The 12,692-nt window shown below is 48.0% G+C and overlaps 1 protein-coding gene across 1 annotated transcript in view; it reads left to right on the forward strand.

The window, feature by feature from the left end:
* Positions 1 to 12,692, forward strand: part of LOC123751693 (putative neural-cadherin 2) — a 400,838-nt gene that overhangs the window by 278,001 nt on the left and 110,145 nt on the right. Inside the window, 3 exon segments of the mRNA XM_069330285.1 lie at positions 3,734 to 3,889; positions 5,251 to 5,427; positions 11,918 to 12,106. Coding sequence (XP_069186386.1) covers positions 3,734 to 3,889; positions 5,251 to 5,427; positions 11,918 to 12,106 — 522 coding nt within the window.

Genomic DNA, 12,692 nt, shown 5'->3' on the forward strand with positions numbered 1-12,692 from the left:
TTCAGTTTCTTCGCTTCCATACATGCCCTATTATACCATGGATTCTTCTGTTACTTCTCGGATTTTTCCCTTTTGGCCGGGATGAACCTGTTTACTGCCTCCTGACACTTTTGGGTGACATAGTCCATCATATCTTGTACAGACTTAGCTCTGAAGACTGTGTCCCAAGGTATTTCCCTTAGGAAGCTTCTCATCTCCTCATAATTTCCCTTTCGGTATGCCAGCCTTTTGTTTCCTAGTTCTTTTTCGGGAGAGATAATTCCTAGCTCTACCAGGTACTCAAAGTTCAATACACTGTGATCACTCATTCCCAAGGGTGCTTCCATCTTGACTTCCCTTATATCCCACTCATTCAGGGTAAATATCAGATCAAGCATTGCTGGTTCATCCTCTCCTCTCATTCTTGTTTGATCCTTGATGTGCTGGCTTATAAAGTTTCTTGTTGCCACGTCCAGCAGCTTAGCTCTCCATGTTTCTGGTCCTCCATGCGGGTCTCTGTTCTCCCAATCTATCTTCCCATGGTTGAAGTCTCCCATGATTAGTAGTCCAGATCCATTCCTGCTAGCAACAGAAGCTGCTCTCTCTATTATGTTAATGGTGGCCATATTGTTTCTATCATATTCCTGTCTGGGTCTTCTGTCATTTGGTGGCGGATTTTATATGACTACGACTATAATTTTTTGCCCTCCAGTTGTTATTGTTCCTATTATGTAGTCACTGAAACCTTCACATCCCTGCACAACCAACTCCTCAAAATCCCAGCATTTTCTTACCAGCAGAGCGCCACCACCCCCACCTCTTCCTTCTCTCTCTTTCCTTATAACATAATAGTCCTGTGGGAACACTGCCTTTGTTATTGTTTTCGTCAGCTTTGCTTCTGTGAGAGCTATTATGTCTGGGTTTTCCTCTAGTACCCATTCTCCAAGTTCATTTGCCTTATTTGTAATACCATCTATGTTAGTGTACATTGCCTTGAGGCTCACTTTCTTCTGCCCCTTCTCAAATCTCCTCATTGGTGAATGTTCTGCTGGTGGAGGAAGCTGTGCCATGGGTGTGAGGATTTGTGAGGTGGATACCAGGGTTGCAGAGGATACGGGGATGAGGGGTGGGGGGTCAAGTGAAGGCGGAAGGACAGGGAGGGTATGGGGTGAACGGGGCGGGAGGACAGGAAGGAAAGGGGGGTTTTCTATGCAGAGGAGGGTGGTGGGGTTGCCCTCCCCGCTCGTGTTACTGGGTAGCTGGTTGTGGGTTCCCCCCTCGCCTCTGGGGGTGATGTGTTGGGAGCTGTGGTTTCCTGGTTTTCCCCTCTCGCCCTGCGCTTCTTCCTTGCTTCTGCCGCCATGGCCCTCTCCTCCCTCGTCATGTCCCTCTGGAGGAATACTTTTTTGAATTCTTCCACATGTTGCAGGTGGCTTTTCTTTGTTAGAATCATGTCCTTTGTGTTCTCATTTGAAAACACTATCTTTAACACACGGTCTCGGTCTTTTTTGTACCAGCCTAACCTGAAAACCGTCTCAATGCTATGCTCAGGCCCTTCCATGTCTAGTGCCTTCAGTATTTCATTCACTGCCGCTTTGTCCTTATCATTCCACTCTTTCCTATTTGAGCCTTCCTGCTCTTTAATACCTACAGCTACCACTGCTCTTTTTCCTTTCCAGCAGCTGGCTAGTGGAGCGTGCCGCTTCCTGTGAGATGGCTGCTTTCATGGCTACCTCCATCACTACAGACATTACTTCAGAGTTTTTTTTTTTAGCATTTCTGCAATTGTTGCTTTTAATGTGGCATTCTCTTCCAAAGTACTATTACCACCACCTCCCTGGGTGGTTATCAGAGTCTCAGCATCGATACTGTTCTCTTTGAGGGCTCTAATCTCCTCCTTTGCTGCTGTCAGCTCTCTTTTTAGGTTGCTTATTTCATTCTTCATTTCCTGCATCATTTCCTGCATCTCACTCTTGATGTCCTCCAGAAACAGGGCGAACATTTCCTTCATTTCGTCGCCTGAACTTTTCCCTGTTCCCCTGTTGCTTCTGGCTGTCATGCTTGACCCTGTTCCTAGTTGTGCCGTGATAGGGTTCGTCAGAAGGGCAGAGCGGGGAGGGGGGAGAGAGAGAGAGAGAGAGAGAGAGAGAGAGAGAGAGAGAGAGAGAGAGAGAGAGAGAGAGAGAGAGAGAGAGAGAGAGAGAGAGAGAGAGAGATAAAGAGAGAGATAGAGAGAGGGAGGGAGGGAGAGAGATAAAGAGAGAGATAGAGAGAGGGAGGGAGGGAGAGAGATAAAGAGAGAGATATAAAGAGAGAGAGATAAAGAGAGAGACAGAGAGATGGAGGGAGGGAGAGAGATAAGATAGAGAGAGAGAGAGAGAGAGAGAGAGAGAGAGAGAGAGAGAGAGAGAGAGAGAGAGAGAGAGAGAGAGAGAGAGAGAGAGAGAGAGAGAGAGATAAAGAGAGAGGGGGAGAGAGAGAGAGATAAAGAGAGAGGGGGAGAGAGAGAGTGAGAGATAAAGAGAGAGGGAGAGAGAGAGAGAGAGAGAGAGAGAGAGAGAGAGAGAGAGAGAGAGAGAGAGAGAGAGAGAGAGAGAGAGAGAGAGAGAGAGAGAGAGAGAGAGAGAGAGAAAGAGAGAGGGAGAGAGAGAGAGAGATAAAGAGAGAGGGAGAGAGAGAGAGAGATAAAGAGAGAGAGAGGAGAGAAAGTGGGAGAGAGAGAGAGAGAGGGGGAGAGTATGTGTAAGGAGGATGTGGGGGAGTGGGGGACTGGGGGGTGGGGGGGGCGGTGGTGGCGACCAGGTGAGGTCAGGTTAGGTCAGATGGGGGGTAAGAGAGGAGGTGGGGTATAGTAGGGGCTTGGCTCTTTCCAGAAAAGGTGTTAATCCTTTCTTCCCTGACTGGACGTTTGTGTGTGCCTGTTTGCGTTTTTGCGTGTGCGTGCGTGCATACGTACGTGGGCGTGCGTGCGTGCGCGAGCGTGCTGCGTTCGTGCGTGTGTCACGAGATCCCTTAAGTGTTACCTCTACCTAAATGAGCCACATTGAGATTATAAATATATATGATATCCTGAACAAGAATTAGATAATATTTTACCTCACACTGTACACCTGATTACTTGACCAGAGAGGGGGTACATACCAGTATGTTTCCCGCTCACACAACTAGATGAGTAATGATGATGTATGGTTGACGATGGTGCTCCGTCGTCGCCTTTCCACTTGGTGATTCTCTAAGTGCTAGTAGATTGACGATGTCGATTCTTTTCTACACAAATCTCTGGAATCACAGTCACCACCCAACAAACACAGTCAGCAGTTCCTTGGCAGGTCGTCTCACCTGGCCGTCAGGTCAGGTCAGGTCAGGTCACTACTCGGTCCTCCACACTGTATGCACCGGTGATTCCACTAGCTACACTTTGGTTTTTTTCGCACTATCGCTAGCGATATGACTATGCTATGTAGCACCCTGCTAGCTACACAATGCGAGAGGCCAAATACTATGATCTAGCCTCAATAATCCTTCAATGTCCTGAGAAATTGACGAATTTCCGCGGACCTTGCTAATCGCGTGTGTCTCCTACCGATGACTCGCGTGTGTGTGTGTGTGTGTGTGTTTGTGTGTGTGTGTGTGTGTGTGTGTGTGTGTGTGTGTGTGTGTGTGTGTGTGTGTGTGTGTGTGTGTGTGTGTGTACCTTCAGAAACATAATTATCATTATGGCATTACCGGAACATTCGATGCTTGCCTCCTGCAGGTGGTGCCAGGAAGTGGGCGAGGCTGGCAGCTGTTCCGGGTGGAGGGTCGCCGCCTGGGGAGCCCAGGCGGCGACCTGCGCTCCGTCGCGCCGCTCGACTACGAGAACCCCAGCCACAGACGAGGCTTCCGCTTCAGAGTCCAAGTGACAGACATGGTACGTCTACCCGCCCACCCCCGTGCCTATCGCAGCGTTGGTGAGGCACATTATTGACTCAGGCCGCAGATAAAGCGTGCTGAAATAACATGTTTGTATTCAAATGTGCCACATATCTCTCTCTCATTTTCCTCGAACGAGGACCTGGGCTGGAAGGCTGCCTTTCATCAAGCAGGCTGTTGACCAACTATACACATATGTTATATATGTATATATGTATATATTCATATATATATATATATATATATATATATATATATATATATATGTATATATATATATATATATATATATATATATATATATATATACATATATATATATATATATATATATATATATATATATATATATATATATATATATATATATATACATATATTGTTAAATAAGGAGGGGAGTACCACCTCTGGCTGGAAGAAGGGGGGACCCATAGCCTCGGAGGAAACCACACATAACGCATTGGAGGGAATGTAGGTCCCCTCCAATACAGTTTCTGTGTGCTTTTCTCCTACCACCCCCTTCCTTTTTTTATTGTGTATTTAAATGTATATGTATATATATATATATATATATATATATATATATATATATATATATATATATATATATATATATATATATATATATATATTATATATATTACCTCTATCCTCGTACCTTGTGCCCGCATACTGCGTTATTTACATCGCTAAATAGCACATACGTAATGTTGTTTTTGAAAGCTCGCAGACAGAATTAACGATCAAAGAAATTTTGATAACAAACGGAAAAATTAATTTTTCATTTAATTTTTTCATATGATAGAGGGACTTATTAAATTACGGGGGAGAAAATTTATTTATATAATTATTTATTAAAAATGTTTATTGATGACCATGCTGTTTATCATAGCATTTAATATGTACTGATAAGCAGATATCGGTACTGTACTGAATATCAGCTTGTACATACTGTACTGTATATCAGCTTGTATATACTGTACTGTATATCAGCTTGTATATACTGTACTGTATATCAGCTTCTACGTACTGTACTGTATATAAGCTTGTACGTACAGTACTGTATACTGTATTGTATAACAGCTTGTTTAATGACCGTTCTGCTTTCTCAGTCGATTTAAGTCGTCTGTATCTTGCATGTGACAAGTGATGGCAGTCTCGGCTCTCTGTAAACATTACCTGCCTCCACCACACACACACACAAAAAAAAATATGCTCATGTATCCGTCTCCATCACACACTTGCCATAAGAATATATATCACTGGAACTCAGCATATTTCCGCCCTTGGAACTGAGAACGCCTAAAACTAGTCAGCAAAGAAGACACCTGTCTTCCCTTCTCACATGTTTTACATCAGGGGAACGACGGCTGGGAAGACAAGTATCACGTTGACAGTACCTGGGTGAACCTGCGACTGGTGGACGACAACGACAACACCCCCACCTTCAGCAGCGACCAGACCCACCTGACCCTGCCGGAGGACACGCCCCCGGGCACCCTCCTCGCCACCTTCGTCGCCCGGGACAGAGATGGGGTGAGTGATCCCCAGAAACCACGAGTTTCCGTTGTTGATCATCGCTTTCCCGTTTTCCGTTTGAGTAGATCTGTTAACATCTTTCATATTTTAATTGATTTAAATTATGTCTGTGATACTTATCATTTTTACCATTCACCATTTACCCTGAATCATTCATTTTTCCTTTACGTTGTTCATCATATTATATAATATTATAATAATATTATAATATTATATATTATTATATTATATATATTATAATAATATACTTCACATTATTTTAATATATAATTATATAATATAATAATATGAAGAGGCATGAGCCTCAGCAACCCTCCCCTGTCCCCTCGTCCTCCCCACCATTCCCCACTCCTCCGTCCCCTCGTCCTCCCCATCATTCCCCACTCCTCCGTCCCCTCGTCCTCCCCACCATTCTCCTCTCCGGCATCCCCTCGTCCCCACCATTCCCCTCTCCCCCCCATCCCCTCGTCCTCCCCACCATTACCCCCCTCCCCCATCCCCTCGTCCTCCCCACCATTACACCCCTCCTCCGTCCCCTCGTCTTCCCCACCATCCCTCACTCTCGTTTTCTCGTCCTCCCCACCATTGTCCACTCCCTCGTCTGATGCATTCCGAAATGATCTGATGTTCCCATCAGCCAAATGGAAACATCAAATGATCTGATGTTCCCATCATTGAAAAACAAGAACAGTTAAAAAACGAAATAAAAACATTCAAGAAAATAAAAAATAAACTCTACTCACAAAATGATGGTATAGTATACAACACAGCTCAATTCCAACACAATGTCACACAAATTAATTAAATAGAAATTAAAATAAATCAAAATCTATGAAAATTCAATTTATCAATGCAATCGGAAAGATTGAAATGTAATCGTAACATATTTAGTATAGCGTGTGTTGCTTATACGGGCAACAGAGAGCGCTGTTTTCCCCAAAAAACATACTTTTTACCAGTCAAAACGTTGGCATCTATATAGTAGGTATATAAAAACACGCGTGTATTCAAATGCAACATTAAGTCAAAATTTCAAAGCAATTGGTATAGAGGTTTCGGAGATTTCACTCATGAGAGGCATAGTTTTTTTTAAAAAAGCATTTTTTTACCTGTCACATTCTTGACATCTATTTAACATGTATATAGAAACACGCTCAGCTACGAATGGAATGCCGTATCAAAATTTCAAAGCAATCAGTGAAGAGCTTTCGGAGATTAGCGATTTTGAACATTTACATTTTATTTATATAGTTTACTAGCTGTACCCGGCCACGCGTTGCTGTGGCTGAGCAACGCATGTGCGTTGCTGAGCCACAGCAACCTTCCCCCGTCTCCCAGTCCTGCCCACCATTCCCCATGTCTTGTCCCCTAATCCTTCCAACGATTCCTCACGCACCCGTCCCCTCTTCTAACCATTCCCCACTCCCCTGTCCCGTAGTCCTTCCCACTATTCCCCCCCTCCACCATCCCTTTGTCCTCCCTAACATTCCCCACTCCAGGGTCCGCTTGTTCACCTAACCACTTCCCACTACACCGTCCCCTCCTCCTCCCCACCATCCCCAACTCCCCCGTTCCTTCGTCCTCCCCACTATTACCCCCCTTCCCTTTCCCCTCGTCCTCCACATCCTCTCCAACTCCCATCCCTTTTCCCCCCAACATTCCCCACTCCCTCGTTTGATGCATTCCCAAACGATCTGATATTCCCATTAGAAAATTGGGAACATTAAATGATCTGATGCTCCCATTAATGAAATATAAGAAAAACATTTAAAAAACGAAATAAAAAATGAAAAAAATACAAAAATAAACTATACTCAGGAAATGAACGGTATAGTAAACAACACAGCTCAAGTAAAACTCAATGTCACACAAAATATTTAAATCAAAATGAAAATCAATCGAAATCTACGAAAATTATATATGTCAATGCAATCAGAAACACTGAAATGGAATCGTAACACATTTAGTATAGCATGTGTGGCTCTTACATGCAACAGATGGCGCTGTTTCTTAAAAAATGAACGATTTTTTTCCTGAACAGGTGTGGCATCTATACTTATTCTTACGAAACGAATGGTATGGTAAACAACACAGCTCAATTTCAATGCAATGTCACACAAAATAATTAAATCAAAATGAAAATAAATTGCAATTTTTGAAAATTCAATTTATCATGGTAATTGGGAACATTCCAATGGAATCGTAACATATTTAGTATAGCGTTAGTTGCTATTATGTGCAACAGATGGAGCTTTTTTTTTTAATGTTTTTAACTGTCACAGGTGTGGCATCAATATAGTCGATATATAAAAACACGCGTGTATTCGAATGGAACGTTGTATAAAAATTTCTAAGCAATCGGTGAAGAACTCTTTGAGATTACAGCGTGTATTGTTCTTTCGTCTAACAGATGGCGCTGTTTTTCAAAAAAGCATGTTTTTTTCCTGACACAGGTGTGGCATGCATATAGTAAGAATATAAAAACATGCGCCTATTCGAATGCAACATTGTGTCAAAATTTCAAAGCAATCGGTAAAGAGGTTTCAGAGATTTCCCTCCCATGAAAAACACTTGAAAAAAACAGTTTTTCGAAAAAAGTATATTTTTTTTCCGTCACAGACGTGAAATCTATATAATATGTATATAAAAATGGGATGGAATTTATGGGTGGGAGGAAGGTTATGTAACGGCAAATTTACACCTGCGGTGTCCCTGACCACATGGGCACTGATGGCGCCCCTGACCACATGGACACTGGCGGCGCCCCTGACCACATGGACACTGGCGGCGCCCCTGACCACATGGACACTGGCGGCGCCCCTGACCACATGGACACTGGCGGCGCCCCTGACCACATGGACACTGGCGGCGCCCCTGACTACATGGGCACTGGTGGCGTCCCTGACCACATGGACACTGGCGGCGCCCCTGACTACATGGGCACTGGTGGCGCCCCTGACCACATGGACTCTGGCGGCGCCCCTGACCACATGGGCACTGGTGGCGCCCCTGACCACATGGGCACTGGCGGCGCCCCTGACCACATGGGCACTGGCGGCGCCCCTGACTACATGGGCACTGGTGGCGCCCCTGACCACATGGACACTGGCGGCGCCCCTGACCACATGGGCACTGGTGGCGCCCCTGACCACATGGGCACTGGCGGCGCCCCTGACCACATGGGCACTGGCGGCGCCCCTGACCACATGGGCACTGGCGGCGCCCCTGACCACATGGACACTGGCGGCGCCCCTGACCACATGGGCACTGGCGGCGGCCCTGACCACATGGGCACTGGCGGCGCCCCTGACCACATGGGCACTGGTGGCGCCCCTGACCACATGGGCACTGGCGGCGCCCCTGACCACATGGGCACTGGCGGCGCCCCTAACCACATGGGCACTGGCGGCGCCCCTGACCACATGGACACTGGCGGCGCCTCTGACCACATGGGCACTGGCGGCGCCCCTGACCACATGGACACTGGCGGCGCCCCTGACCACATGGGCACTGGCGGCGGCCCTGACCACATGGGCACTGGCGGCGCCCCTGACCACATGGACACTGGCGGCGCCCCTGACCACATGGGCACTGGCGGCGCCCCAGACCACATGGACACTGGCGGTGCCCCTGACCACATGGACACTGGCGGCGCCCCTGACCACATGGACACTGGCGGCGCCCCTGACCACATGGACACTGGCGGCGCCCCTGACCACATGGACACTGGCGGCGCCCCTGACCACATGGACACTGGCGGCGCCCCTGACCACATGGACACTGGCGGCGCCCCTGACCACATGGGCACTGGCGGCGCCCCTGACCACATGGGCACTGGCGGCGCCACTGACCACATGGGCACTGGCGGCGCCCCTGACCACATGGACACTGGCGGCGCCCCTGACCACATGGGCACTGGCGGCGGCCCTGACCACATGGGCACTGGCGGCGCCCCTGGCCACATGGACACTGGCGGCGCCCCTGACCACATGGGCACTGGCGGCGCCCCAGACCACATGGACACTGGCGGCGCCCCTGACCACATGGACACTGGCGGCGCCCCTGACCACATGGACACTGGCGGCGCCCCTGACCACATGGACACTGGCGGCGCCCCTGACCACATGGACACTGGCGGCGCCCCTGACCACATGGACACTGGCGGCGCCCCTGACCACATGGACACTGGCGGCGCCCCAGACCACATGGACACTGGCGGCGCCCCTGACCACATGGACACTGGCGGCGCCCCTGACCACATGGACACTGGCGGCGCCCCTGACCACATGGACACTGGCGGCGCCCCTGACCACATGGACACTGGCGGCGCCCCTGACCACATGGACACTGGCGGCGCCCCTGACCACATGGGCACCGGCGACGCCCCTGACCACATGGACACTGGCGGCGCCCCTGACCACATGGACACTGGCGGCGCCCCTGACCACATGGGCACCGGCGACGCCCCTGACCACATGGACACTGGCGGCGCCCCTGACCACATGGACACTGGCGGCGCCCCTGACCACATGGACACTGGCGGCGCCCCTGACCACATGGGCACCGGCGACGCCCCCTGACAACATGGGCACCTGAGACGTCATAACCGCAACGATACCTGCGGTGTTATCAGGGTTAACCCTGTCACCGCTGTAACAAGGTTATCACTGTTACCATCCTAAAACAGTAACCCGTTTTAAGTCGCGTTAACTTAAATCTGACATCAGAGACTCCAGAAGCATTATTTAAGTTAGGACTTTTAAATGAGGTTAACTTGGTGCAGTATATGTGAAAGTAATTTTTTTCTGGGCAGTTAGAATGACGTTCAATAGATTTCTGACGTCACTTGCATCATCAACCTCATATTTGACCTAATTAAGCCAATTGCAAAAGCTGAAGGTTCAATCGAAAACAGTGATTCGCTAACGAAAAGAAGATTCACTTAGTCGAGGGGAAAGTTAGGTATAGTACACTGCTGAGAGAAAAAGATAGATGTCGCAGTCGTGCAGAAGTCGAAGAGAAGCGCCCCAGTTTGGTCGTCTTGATATTCCGAAATAAGTCAATGTAAATGATAAAGTAAGCAGTGAAGACCATGTGATCGTTCTAATAGTAAACCATGTTAGAAAACGAGCCGGAGTGTATGCAGTGACGTTGTTGGAGTCTGACTCGTGGTAGCTGAAGATTGACCGCAAGTGTTCGTTACCTCTTTGTAGAGGTGTCATAAAGAATCTCTAGTTCTTATTACCCCAAAGAGGACACAGCCAGTTGTGCTACACTAATACCCGCCACTAACCACAGCCAGGTGTCCTACACTAATACCCGCCACTAACCGCAGGGAGGACACAGCCAGGTGTGCTACACTAACACCTGCCACTAACTGCAGGGAGGACACAGCCAGGTGTACTACACTAATACCCGCCACTAACTGCAGGGAGGACACAGCCAGGTGTGCTACACTAACACCTGCCACTAACTGCAGGGAGGACACAGCCAGGTGTGCTACACTAATACCCGCCACTAACCGCAGGGAGGACACAGCCAGGTGTCCTACACTAATACCCGCCACTAACTGCAGGGAGGACACAGCCAGGTGTCCTACACTAATACCCGCCACTAACTGCAGGGAGGACACAGCCAGGTGTCCTACACTAATACCCGCCACTAACTGCAGGGAGGACACAGCCAGGTGTCCTACACTAATACCCGCCACTAACTGCAGGGAGGACACAGCCAGGTGTCCTACACTAATACCCGCCACTAACCGCAGGGAGGACACAGCCAGGTGTACTACACTAACACCCGCCACTAACCGCAGGGAGGACACAGCCAGGTGTACTACACTAATACCCGCCACTAACCGCAGGGAGGACACAGCCAGTTGTGCTACACTAATACCCGCCACTAACCGCAGGGAGGACACAGCCAGGTGTGCTACACTAATACCCGCCACTAACCGCAAGGAAGACACAGCCAGGTGTCCTACACTAATACCCGCCACTAACCGCAGGGAGGACACAGCCAGGTGTGCTACACTAATACCCGCCACTAACCGCAGGGAGGACACAGCCAGGTGTGCTACACTAATACCCGCCACTAACCGCAAGGAAGACACAGCCAGGTGTCCTACACTAATACCCGCCACTAACCGCAGGGAGGACACAGCCAGGTGTGCTACACTAATACCCGCCACTAACCGCAAGGAAGACACAGCCAGGTGTCCTACACTAATACCCGCCACTAACCGCAAGGAAGACACAGCCAGGTGTCCTACACTAATACCCGCCACTAACCGCAAGGAAGACACAGCCAGGTGTCCTACACTAATACCCGCCACTAACCGCAAGGAAGACACAGCCAGGTGTCCTACACTAATACCCGCCACTAACCGCAAGGAAGACACAGCCAGGTGTGCTACACTAATACCCGCCACTAACCGCAAGGAAGACACAGCCAGGTGTCCTACACTAATACCCGCCACTAACCGCAGGGAGGACACAGCCGCGTGCGCTACAAGATAGCAGAGGACAGTGACCCTAGACGACAGTTCAGTGTAGACGGGTCGGGGGCGGTCTGGGTTGTGGGCGGCCTGGATCGCGAGACAGCGGCCGCCCACTCCGTGCTGGTGTGGGCGGTGGACGACGGTGCCCCACCCAGGACTGCCACAGCCACCCTCACTGTAAGTATACATGATGTCACTGTATCAGTACTGTAATTACACATTTTATCACTGTATCAGCACCGTGAGTAAACGTTATCAATGTATCAGCACTGTAAGTACACATTTCATCACTGTATCAGCACTGTAAGTACACATATTATCACTGTATAAGCACTAATCACAAACTAGTCTGTATGAGCACAGTAACATCCAGATGTTTCGTCAAGTTTACATTGTTTTGAATGTCCCTATCTGGCTTCTTTTCCTAATATGCTTCCCAGCCAAAGTGTGTTTTTTCTTACTATTTCGGTTGACCACTTCAGAAGGATGTGTTTGAATTTACTATCTCTTTGAACCTCCTCTCACTCGCCTCTCAAGCCATGACTTAAGATGAGTCCTACTTATCAGTATCCAATCATGTATTATCATATATATATATATATATATATATATATATATATATATATATATATATATATATATATATATATATATATATATATATATATATATATATATATATATATATATATATATATATATGTAAATATATATATATATTTATATATAGTCATATATATATGATTATGGTCATATATGGTCA

The sequence above is a fragment of the Procambarus clarkii genome, chromosome 24 (genome assembly GCF_040958095.1).
Source record: "Procambarus clarkii isolate CNS0578487 chromosome 24, FALCON_Pclarkii_2.0, whole genome shotgun sequence".
NCBI lineage: Eukaryota > Metazoa > Arthropoda > Malacostraca > Decapoda > Cambaridae > Procambarus > Procambarus clarkii.